Raw genomic sequence first — 20,067 nt, forward strand, 5'->3', positions numbered from 1 at the left:
TAGTGAATGTTGATTTGGATTGTGTTTTGGAGTGTTGTCTAGTATAATGTCAATTATAATAGTATAATTGTTTTGGAACGGTGTTACAATGGTGGGTGTTGTTTTTGAACGGTTTAGTATATTCAGTTTTGGAGCAGTGTTCAGGGTAGTCCGTGTTGCTTTGAGCGGTGTTTAGGATAGCGATAGTGTTTAATGTAGTGGATAAGCCTCCATGAATTGTCTTTAAATTGATGAAAATCTTCTAATGTTAAAGAGTAATCCACACATACACACATTTTCAGACACTGAGAAGCTCCGTGTTAAAGGAGCGACCTACAACCAAACACAACTACTAGCAGGGACCCCGGTCCCCAACACATAGCATAACTGTGAGCGTCTCTCACTGCCCACCGTTTTTACATACGGCCCATTTATATGTCAGGTGCGTGGATGTTGCAGTTTCTAATACTGGGAGGGTAATGGCTACTTCAGTACATTTCTGTAAATTGATAATTTAACACTAGCTGTGTATTTCACTCGAAGGACACGAGCGCTATTACAATTGTATAGATAGCATCTGTGTAGTTTGTAATGTGTTTAGGCTGTTTTTGGAGCAGCAATGCTTCTGTGGTTAGACAAGTGGTTCAGGTACTTTTGCCTGAATTTTGTGGTCAATGATTGTGTGAAGTCTGGAGGGTCTTACCGTGTTTTCTGTTTCCTGTTTATTCCACAGATCATCAAAAACTGGAACGCGAGGCCCGAATCTGTCGCCTGCTCAAACACCCAAACATCGGTGAGTTTTTCCCAGAATGCACCGCACCATACAGTGTATACTCCAATTGGCCTCCCTCACTGATATAAGCTGTCTGTACTGTTGAAGATGGAGGATGTTGGGTGGGGGTACGGCGACTCAACCATGTTAAATGACCTGACCCACAGGGTGGAGTCCAATGGCACATCCACCTTCATCCGACTCTCTCCTTCCCTCCCCGTTCTTTCAGTCTGTTGTTCTCTCTACCTCCTCTCTCCACACATCTCTCCCCTCTGCTTTTTGCCTCTTGGCGGCCTGTTCAGGGAGTTTTTCCAGCCTTTGCCCAATGTATGCTGGGATAGGCTCCTCCAGCACCCCTGCGACATCACCAGGAATAAGCGGGTTAGGTATTAGGTAATGGATGGATGGATTCCTCTCCCTCTTTGTTTATCTTCTGTACCCCATTCCTGCTCTTCAGCCCTCATATACAGAGCCTCTCTCCCTCCCTTTCCCTCTCCCCCAGTGCAGAACAGTGAGGTATTGTCCATTGCACTGGGAATGTAGTAGACTGTTCTCTGAAGGAGCACTGCGAGTGCTGCCTCTCTATAGCGGGGTCAGTCAGTCTGTCAGCTGCAGTGCAGTATATCACAAGAGGAGGGCTGGATCGCCAGTGCTGATGGGATTTGAGGTGTGTGTGTGTGTGTCTCTCTGTCTGTGTATACGTGCATCTGTGCATGTACTGCTGTTACAAAACCCCAGTATACAGACAAAGGAAAATGCACTCTGCTGACAGAGTGGATACCCGCTTGCCGTGTGGGTGTCTGTGTCTGTGTCTGTGTCTGTGTCTGTGTCTGTGTCTGTGTCTGTGTCTGTGTCTGTGTCTGTGTCTGTGTCTGTATGTACTGTTTGAGTGTGCCTGTGTGTTGTGTTTAGTCTCTTTAGGTGTGTGTGTGTCTTTGTCTGTGGGTGTCTCTTTGTGTGTGTGTGTGTGTGTGTGTGTGTGTGTGTGTGTGTGTGTGTGTGTGTGTGTGTGTGTGTGTGTGTGTGTGTGTGTGTGTGTGAGAGAGTGTGTGAGTGTGTATGAGTGCGAGTGTGTTAGTGCCTTTGGGGGTGTGTGTGTGTGTGTGTTTCTTTGTACATGTGCTCAGAGGAAGAAGGTAAAGGATGCGATGTATGAGATGGAAGTGGGAGAAAAGAGTGAAGGAGAGATGGAGAGACGGGGATGCTTGCTGAAAATGTGAAGTGTGTCTCAGAGGTGGGCGTCTGGTGGGGGCTGCAGTGTGTGGGCGGCGTCAGCCGGAGAGAAAGAGAGGACTGAGAATACTCTCCCTCTCCCTCTCCCTCTCCCTCTCCCTCTCTCTCTCTCTCTCTCTCTCTCTCTCCCTCTCCCTCTCTCTCTCACACTGACACATGTACACACATACACACAGGCGAAAGGAGCAGAAATATGGTTTGGTTTTCCCATTGAGTTGTTACCGATTAGCCTAGCGTTTTCTTGAAGTCAGTGCCATGAATCACAGTCTTTGCAGTAGCAGGGTCACTGGCAGATAGTACAAGTGTTAGGAGCTTCTTGTTCTGATCTCTCTCTCTCTCACTTTCCTTCCTTCTCTATTCTCACATCACAACTCAAACATACTTAGTCTTTCTCTCTTTCTCGCTCTCCATTTTTGCTCCCAGCTCTCATCTCTCACATCCCTCCTCCTGCCATCCCTTGTTCCCTTTCATTCCTCCTGCAGCACCTGCATCCTGCTCCAACCATCTGTCTCCGATCTTGTCTCCAGGCCTCTCTTGATCCCTCTCTCTTCCCCCCTCCTTTCTCTCTCACCTTCTCTCACTATATCTTCTTGTTCTCTTTCCTTGTCATTTCACTTAAATTCAGTTCAAGTGACTCTGCTTTATCGGTATGCAATGACAAAGTGGAATATAAAACTGTTAGTGCACAAAAACAAGTAAACATTTTAACCAAATAACATTTTATGTATATGCGGATAGTACACATATCTGTTCTGTCTGTGATTGTTCAGTGTTGGGTTGTTACCCATCCCTCCTGTTGGAGAGGATGGGTGTGGCCCATTGTGCTGTTGTTGAACCTTTACCTTCTTTTCCTATTTTTATCATTTTGTACTGTACTGTTTCTGCTCATTTTCTTCTAGTGGCCTCTTACGCATTATTGTTTGAGCAGCCATAACTTTCTCTGTCTGCCTTTTTCAGTTGGTGAGAAGAAAATGTTTGGTCACTGTTTTTTGTATCTCTGCCACTCTGTTTTGTCTGGTATCCATTCTGTTTCTTTTTCAAGGTGGTGCCATTTTAGCAATGTTACAAAAATACGCTTTTCATTGTTTCAGTATTTGATTCGCTCTAATTGGAGATTGTGACACAGTGCTGACCTTTCGCTGGTTTAGTGTTTGTTTAAGCATATTTAAAAAACATCTTTCTGCAGCCTGTTTGTTTAAAACAGGCTGTGTTGTGCTACATTGAATATTTTCTTGAAACATTGAAATATTTGAGAGTTGAAGAGTTGAAAAGGTTGTGGGGGGAGGTAACGGCAGGTCACCCCCTGCCGTTTTGGTCTGTTTTTATGATGAATGTTTCTCTCTTCATTCATCCTTTTGTTTTGTCCTCTCCTCGCTCCCTCCTCTTTTGCTTCACTCCCTCCCTCATTCTCCGTCTCGTCTCGTCATCTCCCTTGTTCTCTATGTGCCTCCCTCCCTCTTGTCTCTGAGCTGTGTGTGTTTGTGCCGTTCTCATCTGAGGGTGTGGTGTGCTGAGCCATGCTGTGCTCTCTGTCGATGCTGGTGCACTGCGCACTGAGAGCTCTGTGACCGTCTGAGGGGCAGAACGCACACACACACACACACACACACACACACACACACACTCATACACACACACACTCATACTCACACTCACACACACTCACGCTCAAACACGTACTCTCACACATACATAAATAAACACATGCACAAGCATAGTTGCATACAGACACATACACGCATGCACTCATACACACTTTCTCTCACTCTTGTACACACACACACACACACACACACTTTCTATCTTACACACACACAGGCATTCTCACGTGGAGACACACACTCAGGGTCACACATAACTCTCACATAAGCACACACGCACACACACACTCGCATTGTAATGCTTCCCTAGTTCTCTTGAGCCCAGTCTCCTCGATTGCCGGGTTGTCTTGGTGTGTGCATACTCATTTTTTATCCAGTCTCCTCATTCATACTTCTTCTGCAGGGTTATGGGCTATGTTGCATTGCAATTTGAATCCTTGCTTTCTGATTGGTTTATCTACTGTAACAGCATGATTAGGTTATATACTAGGCCAATGTAGGGCTATATGTGATTGGTTTATATGCCACAACGGTGGCGATACACGATTGGTGTACTTCACAGAAGTGGCTGTTCGGTGAATTCTGCTTCATGTCTGGGGCAGGAGGAATGTGATTGGTTGGCTTTTGATTAAACGCGCACGATTGGTGCTGAAAGCATCATGGCCCTAGATCTCCATCCCAGTTTGAGAAATATTCCCATTGTCCTATATTTTGAGCATTGCGAGATACTCCATACTGTTTTGGACAATGAAAGAGTCACATAAGCCGCCTGTGGGCCCAGACGCAGCCTGTCGCTTCTGTCGTCAGACAGGGTGTGGTCAGACACAAGTTTCATCTGATCGAAACCACGCTGTGAAAAAGAAGGGAAGTGGCAAGGTGTTCGGAGACCCCGAGGCGGAGGTGAACGGGGCAGCGGTCCGGGAGGACGGAAAGGCTCGGGGGCGGGACACGCTGGCCTGGCTTCGCCTCAAAGTGACGTGCCGTTGCGCTCGAGCGAGACTGCTCGGGGAAAGGAGCGAGTGACTAGCTGAACGTCGTGGGACCTGATTGCCCGCGTCCTTCCATGGCCCTGTTATTAACCAGTCCCTCTCTCTCTCTCTCTCTCTCTCTCTCTCTCTCTGCCTTTCTATCCCTCTCTCTCCTCTCCTCTCCTCCACAGTCCGACTCCATGACAGTATCTCAGAAGAAGGCTTTCACTACCTGGTGTTTGACCTGTGAGTACCCAACGTCCTCCTTTTCCATGTCCGCTTCTCCCGGCTCCCCCTTCCCTTTCCGCGGGGCGGTTGAACGAGGGTGCACGGTGTCCCAAAAACACCTGAAAAAAGACATGAATTTGGGTCACATTTTAAGGTACTAAAATAGCCGAAATGGCTGATGAATGCATTTCAACCAATGAGAGAAGTAGAACTTTTTTTTTTTTTTTATATAAAAGTTTTGAAGTACGCAGCTGCTATTAGTGAGAGATGTGCCAAATCCTTTGATTGACGCTGGTTCTACTTTGTGGCCGTTTGCGCTGTTGCTGTCATTTTGTGCCACAGCTGTAACTCAAGAAGTGCAAATTGGCCATTCCATTGGAGGAGAGAAAAAAAAAAAAAACTGAACATTTTTTAAGTTCCTTAAGTCACATGGGGATTTTGAACCAACTTTATTAGTTGAGTTGAGTTAAGAAACATTTATCCCTTGTGTTGTCAACAATGACCCGCCTCTATGTTTAACAGCTGAGAAAACTCCCGAAATATTATTTTTTCAACTTGAAATTTGATGGGAAAGTTTGTGATGAGTGACAGGTTGTTCTTTCATGCAGAATAGATTTGGGGTTTAAAATTCAATTAAGCTGCTCCTTTAGTGAAATCGGGTAATTTTTTACCCTTAGGACAAGGGGAGTGTACAGAATGTTTAGACTACACCAGGGTTAAAGTGCAGAGAGCTGGATAAGAACTTATAAATGGAAAAAGCAAAATTAGACTTTACAAGGCTTTTACAAGATACAGGCATTAGATGGACCCTGGTAACCTATACCAGTGTAACCTGAATTTAGAAGATGCGGTGAAATGCTACATTCATACCAAGTTGGATGCTGTGGCCCCTTCAAGGTTAATTCACTCTTTCAATTATTTACTTTCCCTTGACCTTCCTCACACTTCCCACTCACCTTGCATTTTGGGTATACTATATTAAGGTTGAGACAGGCTGCATTCATGAAACCTATTGCATTTACTGTGGGGATGCGTGTGTGTGTGTGTGTAGCGTGACGTACTTATTTATATATTTCCAGCGAATCTCATGCAAACTTGATACATCAGCTCCTAACAAACCCCATGGGCACACATGCACACGCTCACACACACGCTTACACACGCGCTCACACACGCGCGCTCACACACACACGCACGCTCACACGCACACGCTCACACACACACACACACACACACACACGCTCTCACACACACACACGCTCTCACACACACACACGCTCTCACACACACACACGCTCTCACACACACACACGCTCACACACACGCTCACACACACGCTCACACGCTCACACACACGCTCTCACACACACGCTCACACACACGCTCACACATACGCTCACACACACACACACACACGCACACAGTGACAGTTGTGAAACACTGTAGCGTAGGCCACCTCTGAATGCAGGACAAACTGTACTGTGTACAGTGGATGATGCAAGAAACTAGAACCACTTCACATTTCTACAGAAACTCCATGCATTGGACAATGCTATAATATTGCAGTTTTTTGATGTAGATACTTGAATATGATGCATTTGTTACTGAATTATATTATTGTATCATATTTCTTTTTTGCATTTTTAAGCCCAACCAAAAACGAACCATTGTGTCCTGTGAGGCCAAACGGCAGTAGCCCTGTGCATTTCTCATCATCTATATCTAGCTTATAGTAAGCATGTGTGATGTACGCATTCAGGTTTTGACTTCAGATATAATTTGGAATATCTGAATATGAGTAAATGTCTTAATGATTTGTGCGTGTCAAAACATTGCTGGGCCCTGTTCCACACAGCGAACGTCGCCCACCTCTGAACGGACACAGTTCGTACTGCTGGCATACCCACTTGTGCACCAAGACAGACGACAGCCGTTGCTTTTTGTCCCGATGCTATCATCGGTGACCACACCGCTTCTCTGCCCACCACCGATGACTCCTCATTTTGTTGTTTTTTCCACCCTGCAGTGTCACCGGTGGAGAGCTGTTTGAAGACATCGTCGCCAGAGAGTATTACAGCGAAGCTGATGCAAGGTGGGCATTAGCATGTACTGTTGTCGTGGTTACCGCCAGGCTAGCCAACATTGAGCCATCACTGATTGGTGTGATTGGAGATACTCACACACAAACACACACACACACACACACACACACAAAGTCTGTGCTCTATTGGTCTTGCCTGGTGCAATTGAGCCAAATGGCAGCCCCAGAGATTTGCTCTTTAAGAAAGTATTTCATGGGTTCCAATACACCAGACAAGCTCAGTAACGCATAGAAAAGCATTTGAATCCAAAACAATTACATATTTGAGGTCTAATGTACATACATACCCTTGATAACTCGCCGCAACACCTTAATTCTGATGACCAGTAAAGAAGAGTAGACATGATGTAACTAACATATACACAATTACTGGCACATGTAAAAAAAAAAAAAAAAAATAATAATAATAATATATATACACTGCAGAGGAGACAAATTCTGTTCACGCCTTGCAACATGGCGGCCTTTATTCAACTTCAAGTCCCTACACCCCCCCACATCACCATCACCATCACCATCACCATTTTTACACTATCCATTTGACACTCTGGGAAGCATTACAAACGGTAAATTGAAATGTGAAAAAGAAAATGATTGGGTGTTCATTTCAGAAAAAGTAATCGGCAAAAGTACTTAACCAGTGGTCTCCAACCGTGATCCTGGAGAGCTACTGGGTCTGCTGGTTTTTGTTTTCACCTTAAAATCAGCACCCTGTTCAGACTCGGATAATAGGGTGAAGTACGTTAACTGTGTAATCGACTGCTCTAATTGATTAACTAAGTGCAGAGTAACAATGAAAAGCAGCAGGCCCTGTAGCTCTCCAGGACCAGGGTTGGGGACCATTGTACTAGATGGAAGGACATTGAATATAAAGCCAGCGAAGGATAGTTCTTGTGTTGCGTTCAATACCGAATCAGTGAGAGGGCAGGAGAGAGGGGCAGCAGTCCGGTTATGAGCAGGTGACTACAGACTGGCTCCAGCACTGTTAATGAATAATTACATCTGTTAATGTGTCCAATTTCATGTTTTTTTGTCCTGTGTTATGTGCTGTTGCTTTTTTCATGATGCAGGTCCCTCTGAAACTCTCTCACTCACTCACACACACACAAACACTCACACACTCACACAGACTGTGTTTGCATAGTTGTGGGGAGCCCTGCCCTGCAGAAGAGGAAATATAGGTCTGATGTTTTGTTATCTTCTGAACCACAGAAAGCCTCTGAATACTGTTGCAGTAGTCCGATCCTACCATACACAGCACCAGTGAAGCTTCCCGTTTTATAGGTGTATGTGTTTGTGTGTTTTGTGTGTCTATATATGCACACACTGTTTAATGAGGCTCTTCCTCCATTGTAGCTAGGACATTTACCACTGTAGGTAGAAGAATATTGACTCTCTATGCACTCTACAAACATTACCATTGCTCAACAGCTTCTGCGGGCAGAATTTCTCACTGACCGTGAACACGTAGCTCCACCTATTATTCCTGTCATAGCCCCGCCCTTTTACTCTCACTGACGAGACATTGCCCTGCCCTTTTTATGCCTACAGAACGCAGAGACCCGCTTTTTTACTCTTGGCTGACAACTCTTTACCCTTTTACTCTGAAACACACACTACCTGGCTCATTCATCCTGATAGCCCTACCTTTTTACCACTACAGAGGGTAAAACATGGTCATTACATAGCATATTATTTGCCTGACACTTTTACCAAAGCGACTTACAGTTGATTAGACTAAGCAGGGAGCGATGGGGGCTTAAATGCCTTGCTCAAGAGCCCAACAGCTATGCGCGTCTTATCGTGGTTACACCGAACCACCAACCTTTCGGGTTACAGTCATGTACCTTAACCACTATACTACTGGCTGCCCTACCGAACACACGACCCTGGGTGGGCACGAATCACCAACCTTTCGGTTAACAGCCTACCTGTTATTCCTAACAAGGACACCTGCCCTTTTCTTCTGACCGAGACCACCCATCCCCGCCCTTTTACTTTAAAGAAAAGCTTATTGCCACTCCCCTTAACCTTAGGAGAGGACCGAGGGAAGGTGAGAAGACAAGAGTGAGTGAGAGAGGGGGAGCAAGTGAGTGTGAGGGATGAGTTGAAAGGCAAGCAAGATGTAGGGAACGAATAAGAAGTGCTGAGGAGCGAATGAGAGGGGGGGAGAGTGGGAGAGGAGGAATAAAGAAGTGCGATACTGCCCGCTGACTTGAATGGAATGCAGGGTGCAGAACCGGCCAAATTTGGTAACAAGTGGTTTTCTCCTGGTGACCAAAAATGAAAACGTTTCCGCTTCGCACTTTCCCTCTCTCACTGTTTTTACTCCTTCTTTGTTTTATGTGACAGTCTCTCATCGCCTCTCTGGCCTCCTTGTTCTATCCACTACGCTCCTTCTCCTTTATCTGCCTTCCCTCCATCTTTTCTTGGCCCATTCTGGCCCTCCTCTGTCATCTACCCTCCTGTCCCTTGCTCTCTTTTCCTTTCTTGCTTCCTCTCGCTCGATCTGTCACTCTTTCCTTGGTTGCCAGATTGTACGGTGCCTTGGTGTGATTAGATGAGCCCTCAGAGGAGGTGGCTTTTCATGTGTGGTTCTAAGAGAACATATTAGACCTGCTCACACAGAGCCAAACCAGCTATACTCACACTCACACTCACACTCACACTCACACTCTCACTCATACACAAAGTCCCTTCCCATAAGCCTCAGCGGGTAATATCTAAGCTCTGGGCTTGATTGTAGCGGCATTCTGCTGTGCACGATGCGGTCCATCACAGCCCTCCCCGGCCATGTGATGTAATCAGGGCCAGGAAGCTCCACCCACTCTCTAAAATGACAGGATTAGGTCAAAACCCACCCGGAACAGAACTGCCCGTACTGCTCGCAGTCCTCCCGTTAAAATCAACAACACCGAAAGAAAAGGATGAAAAAAGAAAGGAAAGCCGCTTATGAGAGTAAGGGAAATGGAGGTCAGAGTAAGAAGGTGACTCCCCCATCTGGTTTTCAGAGGAATTGCAAGAGGGCCAAGTGGTTTGGGAGTACATTTTTCACAGAGGTCAAGCAGTGAATTTATTTTCCTTCCCATACCTACCATTTTTATTGTTTTGGACAAAAAAATAGACCTGCAGATAACTCTTTATCTATATATATTTTTTAACTATTAACTATTGTACAGTAAGCGTGCCCTCTCTTTCTCCCTTGCTTGTTCCACAGTCAGTGCATCAGCCAAATCCTGGAAAGTGTCAATCACATCCACCAGCATGACATTGTGCACAGGGATCTCAAAGTGAGTACCCGTCGCCAGGGCAACCTCATGGATTGAGGCTGCATCACCCGTCTCCATGGCGACACACTGCGTCACGTTATTTATTTATTTTTCGCCTCCTCCTGCAAAGCGATTGCGCTCTGATAGAAAGCAGAAAAGCCCTTTTCAGGTGCAAGGCGTCCTCCCGTTGAAATGGCTTGAAGGACAGACGGTGCCTGCACTTTAATGTGTGTGTGCGGTGCGTGTGAGCGTGTGTGTTGCTGTAGCGAATACTAGGTTATTTCAGGAAAGGTGATGTTGAATCACCTCGTCGCTGGATAACAATAAGGGTTATGTGCCATCTTGTTGTGGTATGATGTTAATGTCATTAAGGAATAAGTTAACCTTTTCCTGTGTCAAGCAGGGTATGATTTATGAGATTTTTTTGAAAGTGCGACATGCCCCCTTGGGAAACTGGGCCAACACTGTGTGTGTGTGTGTGTGTGTGTGTGTGTGTGTGTGTGTGTGTGTGTGTGTGTGTGTGTGTGTGTGTGTGTGTGTGTGTGTGTGTGTGTGTGTGTGTGTGTGTGTGTGTGTGTGTGTGTGTGTGTGTGTGTGTGTGTGTGTGTTCGAAACTGGGTCGCCTTTCCATTTAATCATCGGACCTGTGGCAAATATCGCACCTAAGAGCACCGTTAAGGGGCTATAACTCTGCCCCTCTCGTTTCCTTGGAAGAGCTGTTGCAGAGGGGTTACCATGACGATCTGTGTGATGTCACGGGATCAGCTGCTTGATCGCCCTGTCACTCTTCTCTGTGCACACGCTTGCCACGCCCGAGCTCTCCCACACACACAGACACGGACATGCATCATCCCATTCTATCGCCTGTAACCTGTACTTATTACAAGTGCTCAGTTATCTGTAAGGTCCGATATTACAGTACATCTTCCCAACCATCTTTGAGCGTTTTCCCCCAGCCGTGCATCCAAATGTTTGTGTTCATCCAAATGTGCATCTCTTGCCCCTCGAAACATGCAAAAAATGTTGCCGCTTTCTCTCTCTCAGCCAGAGAACCTGCTCCTGGCCAGCAAGATGAAAGGGGCGGCGGTCAAGCTGGCAGATTTTGGCCTGGCCATTGAGGTGCAAGGCGACCAGCAGGCGTGGTTTGGTAAGCTTGCTACATTGGCTGCACCTGCTAAACCTCTGCACTGCCCCTCATCTTTCAACGGGTGGGGGCATAGGAATGTGAATAAGGAAGCGGGCCTGCCTCCCATTCCTGGCATAGGGGGGCACATAGACTCTGATAGTGATGTAGGAGGTCACATAGACTCTGATAGTGATGTAGGAGGGTATAGGGAATCTGATGGTGATGTAGGAGGGTATAGGGACTCTGATAGTGATGTGGGAGGGTATAGGGACTCTGATAGTGATGTGGGAGGGTATAGGGACTCTGATAGTGATGTAGGAGGGCATATAGACTCTTATAGTGATGTAGGAGGGTCTATAGACTCTGATAGTGATGTAGGAGGTCACATAGACTCTGATAGTGATGTAGGAGGGTATAGGGAATCTGATGGTGATGTAGGAGGGTATAGGGACTCTGATAGTGATGTGGGAGGGTATAGGGACTCTGATAGTGATGTGGGAGGGTATAGGGACTCTGATAGTGATGTAGGAGGGCATATAGACTCTTATAGTGATGTAGGAGGGTCTATAGACTCTGATAGTGTTGTAGGAGGGCACATAGACTCTGATGGTGATGTAGGAGGGTACAGGGACTCTGATAGTGATGTGGGGGGGTGTAGGGACTTGAAGTTGAATAAAGGCCGCCATGTTGCAAGGCGTGAACAGAATTTGTCTCCTCTGCAGGTTTTGCAGGCACACCCGGCTACCTCTCACCAGAGGTCCTGAGGAAGGACCCGTATGGCAAACCCGTGGACATCTGGGCCTGCGGTGAGTCCTCCGGCCCGCCGAGTCTGCTTTCCTAGCATGCCCTGGGAGGAGATGTTTACTCTGTTTGCTCTCTGTTGCAGGTGTCATTCTGTACATTCTGCTGGTGGGCTACCCTCCCTTCTGGGATGAAGACCAGCACAAACTCTACCAGCAGATCAAAGCAGGGGCGTATGACGTGAGTCATTGGCCCCAACCTCCTCCCAGGCCTTTAAGAATGTATTAAACCATTATTTTGCATTATGGTGATTTTAAGGATGTTAGTCTGAGTTGGAGTGGGAATGATTTTCACACTGTTCGTTGAGAAGTTAGGAATCGCCCCCTCATCCTGATTCCTGGACTGGATTCACCCTCTTCCCTTGAGTGAGCCCTTTCTGATGAGATATGTTACATTCAAGAAGTGAACTTAACAGGTCGAGGAACAAACCAAAATAGAGCTGAAGGGTCCCCTTGTTCAGTTGTGACATTAGGAAGAGGACAAGCGCAATACTGTGGAATTTGAAGCTTTTTGCAGGGATGTATGTTTATGTAGTGACCATACTCCTGATGGCCACAACCACGGCCGTGTGGGGCCTAACTCGCCTGACTGCTTTAGTGTGTGGGCTCCACTAGGGTGGCTTAGGGAACTACCTGAAATTTTCACACTTTCAATGCTGCGGTGTTGGTGTGACCAGCATGTGATTTGGGCCAATCGGGTAGAATGCGTGGAATGCAGACTTGTGGGGGAACCTGAGCCAAAATGGCGTCATGTTTTAAAGGCTCGAGGGATGTCCGGAGGGCTCTCTCCCAGGACCGGAGGTACATCTTCTGTTCCACAGTACACCCCTCCCCCTCCCACCCCTCATTGATCCCAACCAACAAGCAGCTGGCATTACCTTAAGAAGAGGCGGGATTGACGAGCTTGTTAATTTTTAATTGGCCGCAATTGAGAGCTTCACTGGCGACATTGATCCCGTCAGGGTTCCCCTGACGCATTGCAGAGGAGGCATTTATCCCCCCCCCCCCCCCCATATCCTATTTCATATCCACCCCCACCACCCTTGGTGTTGTAATGAATGCTGATATGATTTTATCTGAATTATTCTGTTTTATTGCTATCGCTAACGTTTTGTTAGTGTTTTAATACTGTTTTTCAGACGTACTACTTGAGACAGATTGAGCTCAAGTAGCATCGAAACAGATATTTCACAACTTGATTTTGAATTGAAGAAACTGAATTGGCACAAATTAATTCTCACCAAGCACTCAACTTTTCTGATCATTTGATCATTTCTGTAACTTATAAAGAACCGTTGTATAACATACTATTTTTTTCAGTCAGGTCAAATTATATTCCTTGTCAATTTCCACTTAACAAGTAGCCAGACATCTGATTACAGCACTGTTGTGCATTCTGCTTATATGTTTCCCTTGGGGGACAAGGCTTCTGTACCCCATGTGTTCCTGTAGCCCGTAGGATGATGCACATCGAATCGTTTCAAGATCGATCCCATGCTGACCAGTCAAGTCCTAATGAGCCCTACTTTTCGGGGTCACCATATTAATGGTGTGGAGGCTAAACAGAATAAATGATAAGCAGTACAAACAAGCTACGCACAAGGATATTTATATTACCCATGTTTTAAGAAGATTGGATTAGGTTTCATTTGGTTTCATTTGCGGCTCAGAAACCGCCGTCGTGTCCGATTTGTTTCGCGAAAATAGCCGCGTAATACGTTTAGAATTTTTTTGCTGTCTTATTTGAGCGAGTGTGACCGGGGCTTGCCTTCTGAAAGTAATGCGATTATGGACAAGCCGTAGCTGGAGTGTGGCAGGACGGCGCGGCGATGCCCGCGTTCCCTCCCGCGTCTGCGACGCTCCGTGATTGGGTTAAGTTCTGCCGCGGAGGTGTCGGCTGAGGAGTGCCGCTCTGTGTGAGGGGGAGGAGCTGACAGGCAGGGCCGTCCTTGGGCTCCTTCCAATCGCTTATATTTCTCTGCTTTTTTCTTTTTCTTGCTCCTTTTTCTACCCCTAGCTCCACCCATTGGGGCAGACTAGGAGAAGTGGCAACAAAAAAAGAAATGAAGACGGGGAAATTCGAGAACGAGAATTAGGCAAACGGAATGCCCACGTTGTTTGAAGCCACGTCAAGTCCAGGCGTGGCAGATGGGTAGAGGTGGATCCACAAGTCGATCGGTTATTCACCAAGCTTTACGATAAAATACTTCCGCAAAAGATATTTGTTATGCTCAGAGGGAAGATTTGGGAGTTCCTAACTTCGAGAAGGAACATTTAATAGATTGGAATGTCCTTACAGATAGTGGACATTGATCGATTTCCAGGTCAGGGAGAAAATAGGAGAAAAATTTGCGATTGGAATGAGCCCTCTATCTTCCTTGTGTTTGTACAGAGTGCGAGTCTGTGTGCATGTAAGTTTCTGCAAGCAGTTTTACCTGTAGCACCACTGTCTCTGCTCCCTGAGCCTCAGGTATGTGTCTCCGAACATCCATTTTGTGTCCGTCGATCACTGGGTATGCCCCTGTCCGCGTGCATACAGAATTTAAAGCCCGTTCTGAGCATGCTCCGTCCTAGGCTGATGGAAGTTCCATCCTCTACAGCCTGCTTCACAGATTGAAGGCATCCTCTGTCAACATATACAGTTCTATTCGTGATTCCAAGGGATTTACCTACCAGGAAAAAACAGATTTTATTGTTGCAGGCAACAGTCTTAGGAACCAGGAAATCTAGTTGCATACAGTATTCTTCCGGCTTTCTCGGGCAGCAGCTTTTAAACTAGACTGGGGTGCACTGGTCCATTGGTTTGTGGGGAGGGGAACATGGAAAGTGTTTGTGTCTGCTGTTTATAGTCCCCCCCCCCCTTTCCTTGTTTGCACCCACAGTTCCCCTCTCCTGAGTGGGACACAGTCACCCCCGAGGCCAAGAATCTGATCAACCAGATGCTGACCATCAATCCGGCCAAGAGGATAACTGCTGAACAGGCCCTCAAACACCCCTGGGTCTGCGTAAGTAGCCCCAGTGTTGGGCCTACAGTGCCCACCTTCAATGCGTTCATCAGCACAGCCACCTCTACTGGACTTTGTCTTCTAGTGGACACGTGTCCCTGGAATTCTTTAGTCTGTTTGTGTTATAATACTACTAACACTATTAGTGTGAAGACAAAAATAATGAATGAAACTCAACTTAAATTCAACTAATATGTCCATACATACATTGCCTTGTTTGGCTGTATTAATTTATTCATGGATTGTGTTTAAATATTAAGAGCAAACTGCATCTCAAAGACACTGTCACTCCCCACAAGGAGAACAAAAATCTGAGTACTTATGTTTACATTTTTTCCATTTATTTTGGCCCTGTGAATACAAAAATAAGTAATTTAATATCGCTCCAGAGGGCAGCGCTGGGTTACTGGGTTCGTCTGAGGTCTGATAATTACACATGCACGGCGAACATTACATTAAAGTGGAGTCAAACAAGCAAACAGGTTCTGTTTGTATGCGTGATGTAGATATTCCCGCAGGGAACACGTTACAAAATTAAGGTTTAACTCATTACATAGACTACCTCAGAGATGCTATTGGTATGTATTGGTTATTATTTGGGATAACCTAACGATGTTAATTTTATTTTATTTATAGAAACTGCTGATGTTTCTGTACATTTAAGAACTGTTACGGGGTACCCCCGCTTGTAAATGTAAAACCTTATGAATGCAACATCAATGCTAAAGAAAGCCTACAATGCATTTAGTATCCTCATTCACGTTTCTGCATTGATCAGCTGAAGTAATTAAGCAATTAAGCACAGAACAAAGTAGCCGTTCTGATCGGGAAATAAAGGCGGTGCACACTGCGTAGTTTCAGGACTTCTGGGTTTTTGCTTTTACAGCGCTGCGTCCAATTAAATTTAAATTATTTTATATTTGTAGCGTTTGATGCAGTAACGTGGGATTGTATTAAGAGTACTGTGATTTGTGGTGTTTGCTGTTTTATTGGTTTTCTGTAAAGGTTTTCAACCTAACTCAAAACTCCAAGCTAACCTAAAAAAACTCCAACTAAACAGATTGTGTGGAATACAACTGACTGTGGACTTGGCAAATTGTTGTGAATAAATGCAAGGAAAGGAGTTGAGTTGTCCAGCGCATCCTCTGTTGTTCTCTGAGCCATTTTTGAGTTTAGCTTTCACTTCTGCCTGAATTGAGAAACGATTTTGGCACTATCTGTACACTGCCCAAAATAATCTTGACAGTTTTCATGTCACAAGATATTTATTTTATTGTCAGGGAAGCCAGCTTGCTGAAACATTTGCTGACATTTTAATCCCACACTTTGCACTTTGATCATGTATTTTTTCATAATGTAAACATGATCTTTTTTTTCCCCTTAACAAAGCTGCAAACATTTTGAGGATGTGTGATAAAACACCCCGGTGTGTTATCAGACACAGCTCAAGCTGTCATAAAAATAAATAAAAAATAATAAATTCATCAATATAATTATAATATTCCCTTACAAGGTTGATGCCAGTCCACACGCACACTAAGATGAGCCTTTTTGTGCTGCCCTGCCAATAGGCAGCACAAAAAACCATCAGTTTGGTTGCTGGCAGGCTTGTTTTTTTTTTTTTTTTCTTATCTTCCATCTCGTTCTTTCCCTCAGCAACGCTCCACAGTTGCCTCCATGATGCATCGCCAGGAGACCGTGGAGTGCCTGAGAAAGTTCAACGCCCGCAGAAAACTGAAGGTACACGCATGCTTCTCCTCTGCCTACACCCCCTTCACCCTGTCACCCAATTTTGAGTCCTCAAAGCAGCTTTCATCAGAGTCCTTCAGAACAGTGCTACTAAACGCCGTGGTGAGCACATTAGCACATCTCTAATTTGCAGTTTCCACCTTGTGACATTCAGTATTACCATATATCCTCTGTGTGTGTGTGTGTGTGTGTGTGTGTGTGTGTGTGTGTGTGTGTGTGTGTGTGTGTGTGTGTGTGTGTGTGTGTGTGTGTGTGTGTGTGTGTGTGTGTGTGTGTGTGTGTGTGTGCCCGCGTGCGCGTGTGCATGCCGAGGAGGTTATGTAATGATATCTGGCTGTTTGTCCATCCTTCCATGACCGATATATCTGGAATAGTAATTGGTGGATCGCCATGAAATTTGCTGTGCACATTGCAGTTCCCAAGAGGAAGGAACCTATTGATTTGGTTGACCTGATGACCTTTCCTTTAGCATCACCACCAGGCCAAATTTTCAAATTGTGATCAACATATCTCAAAAAGTAATGGCTGACTTGCCCTGAAATTTGCTGTGCGTGTCCAAGTTCCCAAGAGAAAGAAACCTATTGATTTGGGTGACCTAATGACCTTTCCTTTGCCATCGCCATCAGGCCAAACATTTCTTCAAAAGTAATGACTTGATTGCCGAGACGCTTTCTGTGCACATCCATTCAAGGGGAGTCTGTTCTGCCTTGGCAGAGAGCTGCACTCTTGAGTGCATTCCTGTGTGTTTTTTGTGTTGTGCGTGTGTGTGTGTGTGTGACTGAATAGTGAATGGTTATGGACTAGTGTTTTTTTCCCTCCCCCAAAGTAATCTGAAATTGGTCTGACTATATGTAATTAAATATACTTTATATAACATTATAATATTTGTGGTATTATACAGTACCAGTCAAAAATGTGGACACTCCTTGCCCCTGTTGCAGAAGAGGAAATAAAACATCAAACAATTCACATGTGGTCAAAGTGCAGATTCCACTTTTATGAAAGCATATTTTTTATACATTTTGGTTTCACCATGTAGTAATTGCAGCACTTATTATATGTAGCCCCCATTTCAATGTTTGACAGAAATTAACATAATGTTCAATAAAATAATTATTTTTCCTGTGGGGTTCAAGGGAAAAATGGTTCAGGAGAAACAACCCTTGTGGTATCTACTACATATCTACTGGCAGCACAGTGGTTTGAGACTGGTTTGATACCTCAGACCCTCGATGACTTAAGATCATTTAGTCAACAAATGTGTTCCATACTGTATCAGTGTAGTTTACAGCTGAATTCCCACCCCCTCAATTCCCATGCAAATATATTTGTCCATTGCTATTTCTTTCTATAAGACACTAAAAGTAAGATATCCAGACTTTGTTGATGTTGATAGGTCAAAGACTTGGCATACAAAGGATATACAACCAAATACAAATCATGACTATGTTAATTTGTCTAAAACTTTGAAATAGGGGCATATGTATAAACTGTTCTGTAATACTACATGAAACAGGAATGTATAAAATACTCATAAAAGCTGAGAATCTGCACTTTGACCACAAGTGAATTATTTGATGAAAAACAGAAAGACATTCATCAGAAAAGGTCAAGATGTGTCCAAACTTTTGACTAGTATTTTATATCTTATATTTTTCTGTGCAAAGACTCATGAAAACATAAAGCTTTGTTCAAACAGAAGGGAATTGGGATGGGGAATTCTATTCCAAACTGGTTTGTCCTGAGTGGTAAGGAACGCAGGACTATGAGTTGGGAGCGCTGTAATCTCAGGCCTTGTGGTGGACCCTGTTTCAGGGCTCGATTAACCCCTGCCTCCTGTGTTCCCAGGGGGCCATTCTCACCACCATGCTGGTGTCCAGGAACTTCTCAGGTGAGCAGAAAGCTCTGGAGCACAAGATGTGATGGTGTTTATGTGTTGTGTGTGTATGTGGGTGTACACATGCATGTGTGTGTATGCGTGTGTGATTAGTATGACTGGAACCTGCTCCCGTGTTCCTACAGCTGACCTTTATTAGGGATGGCATCTGTCCTTGATGATCTTTAGAAGCTACCCTGATTATAAAAACAGGGAATTTTCTTCTGCTCACAATTTCTAGAGTGTCACTCCTCAGTGGCTCCTCCCCATCATTCATACAGGTACTGAAGTAGTAGAGTCTTCTTGCTGCATTGTCTCTGCCAAGTAGACAAATAGGGATGGGCTGCTATCAGTTTTGTTGGACTGAATGCCCGGAGCCTAAGTTAATGTGGTTCTTGGTCTAACGCAATCTTATTTATTCTTATATCATGCTCAAGAATCTACACATTGTGTATCCTAAGCCCTTGGCATTAAGTTCATTGGGAGAATGCAGTGTTTCTTGGCTTTTTGATTCTTCACCTCGTAGCAATTAAAGGACAATAAATTACACACAGATGGTTTAGTTTTCATGAAAAAAACCTGGAAAAAAAACCATTCTCAATTAAAGAAATTGTTTTACAGTGAAACAACTGCTGCCATTTACTATCAGTAGCCTTACTAAAAAGAAACAGAATTATGTTATTTCTCTGGCATTTCTATGGCATTTATATAGCACCTTTATCCAAAGCGCTGTACAATTGATGCTTCTCATTCACCTATATCTACTGTAAATAACTGCTGCCATTTACAGTATATGCAGAATATATGTGCAGCTGCGAGATTAATGCAGTTTTTATACGACAAGTTTGAAGCTGTTGCATGTCAGATTAAACTTTGATGTTTAACTGCAGTGGAAGACATCAGGTAACATATGGTAGAGCACTTTGTTATTCGCTTATGACCACGGCACTGGAGAATATTCCTCAGTACCTGTAAGTAGTACTGAAGACTGAAACAGCCATATTTGCCAAACCGTTGCTTGTGGGTTGGAATTACCCTTGAATATGCTGTGACTGAATTTGTTGGACTAAATTCAAATACCTTTCTTGGAGGGACAGAGATTGTGTGAGTATCGTGTGAGTATCGTGTGAGTATCGTGTGAGTATCGTGTGAGTATCGTGTGAGTATCGTGTGAGTATCGTGTGAGTATCGTGTGTGCACATTTGCTTTTGTTCCAACAGATTACTCTGGTTTAATTGTCCAGTGTGTTATTTGGCCATGCATATTTACTGTGGTGCATTTGCAAGAACACGCTGCAGAGAAACAGGACACTCGGTGTTCCACAACAACCGGCCATTTTGTCAAATGCTCTGCATTCATA

General features: G+C 44.8%; 1 protein-coding gene across 9 annotated transcripts in view; it reads left to right on the plus strand.

The window, feature by feature from the left end:
- camk2g1 (calcium/calmodulin-dependent protein kinase (CaM kinase) II gamma 1) overlaps positions 1–20,067 on the plus strand; it is an 88,050-nt gene that overhangs the window by 41,590 nt on the left and 26,393 nt on the right. For all 9 annotated transcript variants that reach the window (XM_061227323.1, XM_061227314.1, XM_061227315.1 and 6 more), the window contains exons 3-12: positions 713–772; positions 4,745–4,799; positions 6,808–6,873; positions 10,100–10,172; positions 11,196–11,298; positions 12,000–12,083; positions 12,164–12,258; positions 14,960–15,082; positions 16,739–16,822; positions 18,680–18,722. In XM_061227323.1, the coding sequence (XP_061083307.1) occupies positions 713–772; positions 4,745–4,799; positions 6,808–6,873; positions 10,100–10,172; positions 11,196–11,298; positions 12,000–12,083; positions 12,164–12,258; positions 14,960–15,082; positions 16,739–16,822; positions 18,680–18,722 (786 nt within the window). The remainder of the gene's footprint in view (positions 1–712; positions 773–4,744; positions 4,800–6,807; positions 6,874–10,099; positions 10,173–11,195; positions 11,299–11,999; positions 12,084–12,163; positions 12,259–14,959; positions 15,083–16,738; positions 16,823–18,679; positions 18,723–20,067) is intronic.

The sequence above is a fragment of the Conger conger genome, chromosome 2 (assembly GCF_963514075.1).
Source record: "Conger conger chromosome 2, fConCon1.1, whole genome shotgun sequence".
NCBI classification, from domain to species: Eukaryota; Metazoa; Chordata; class Actinopteri; order Anguilliformes; family Congridae; genus Conger; species Conger conger.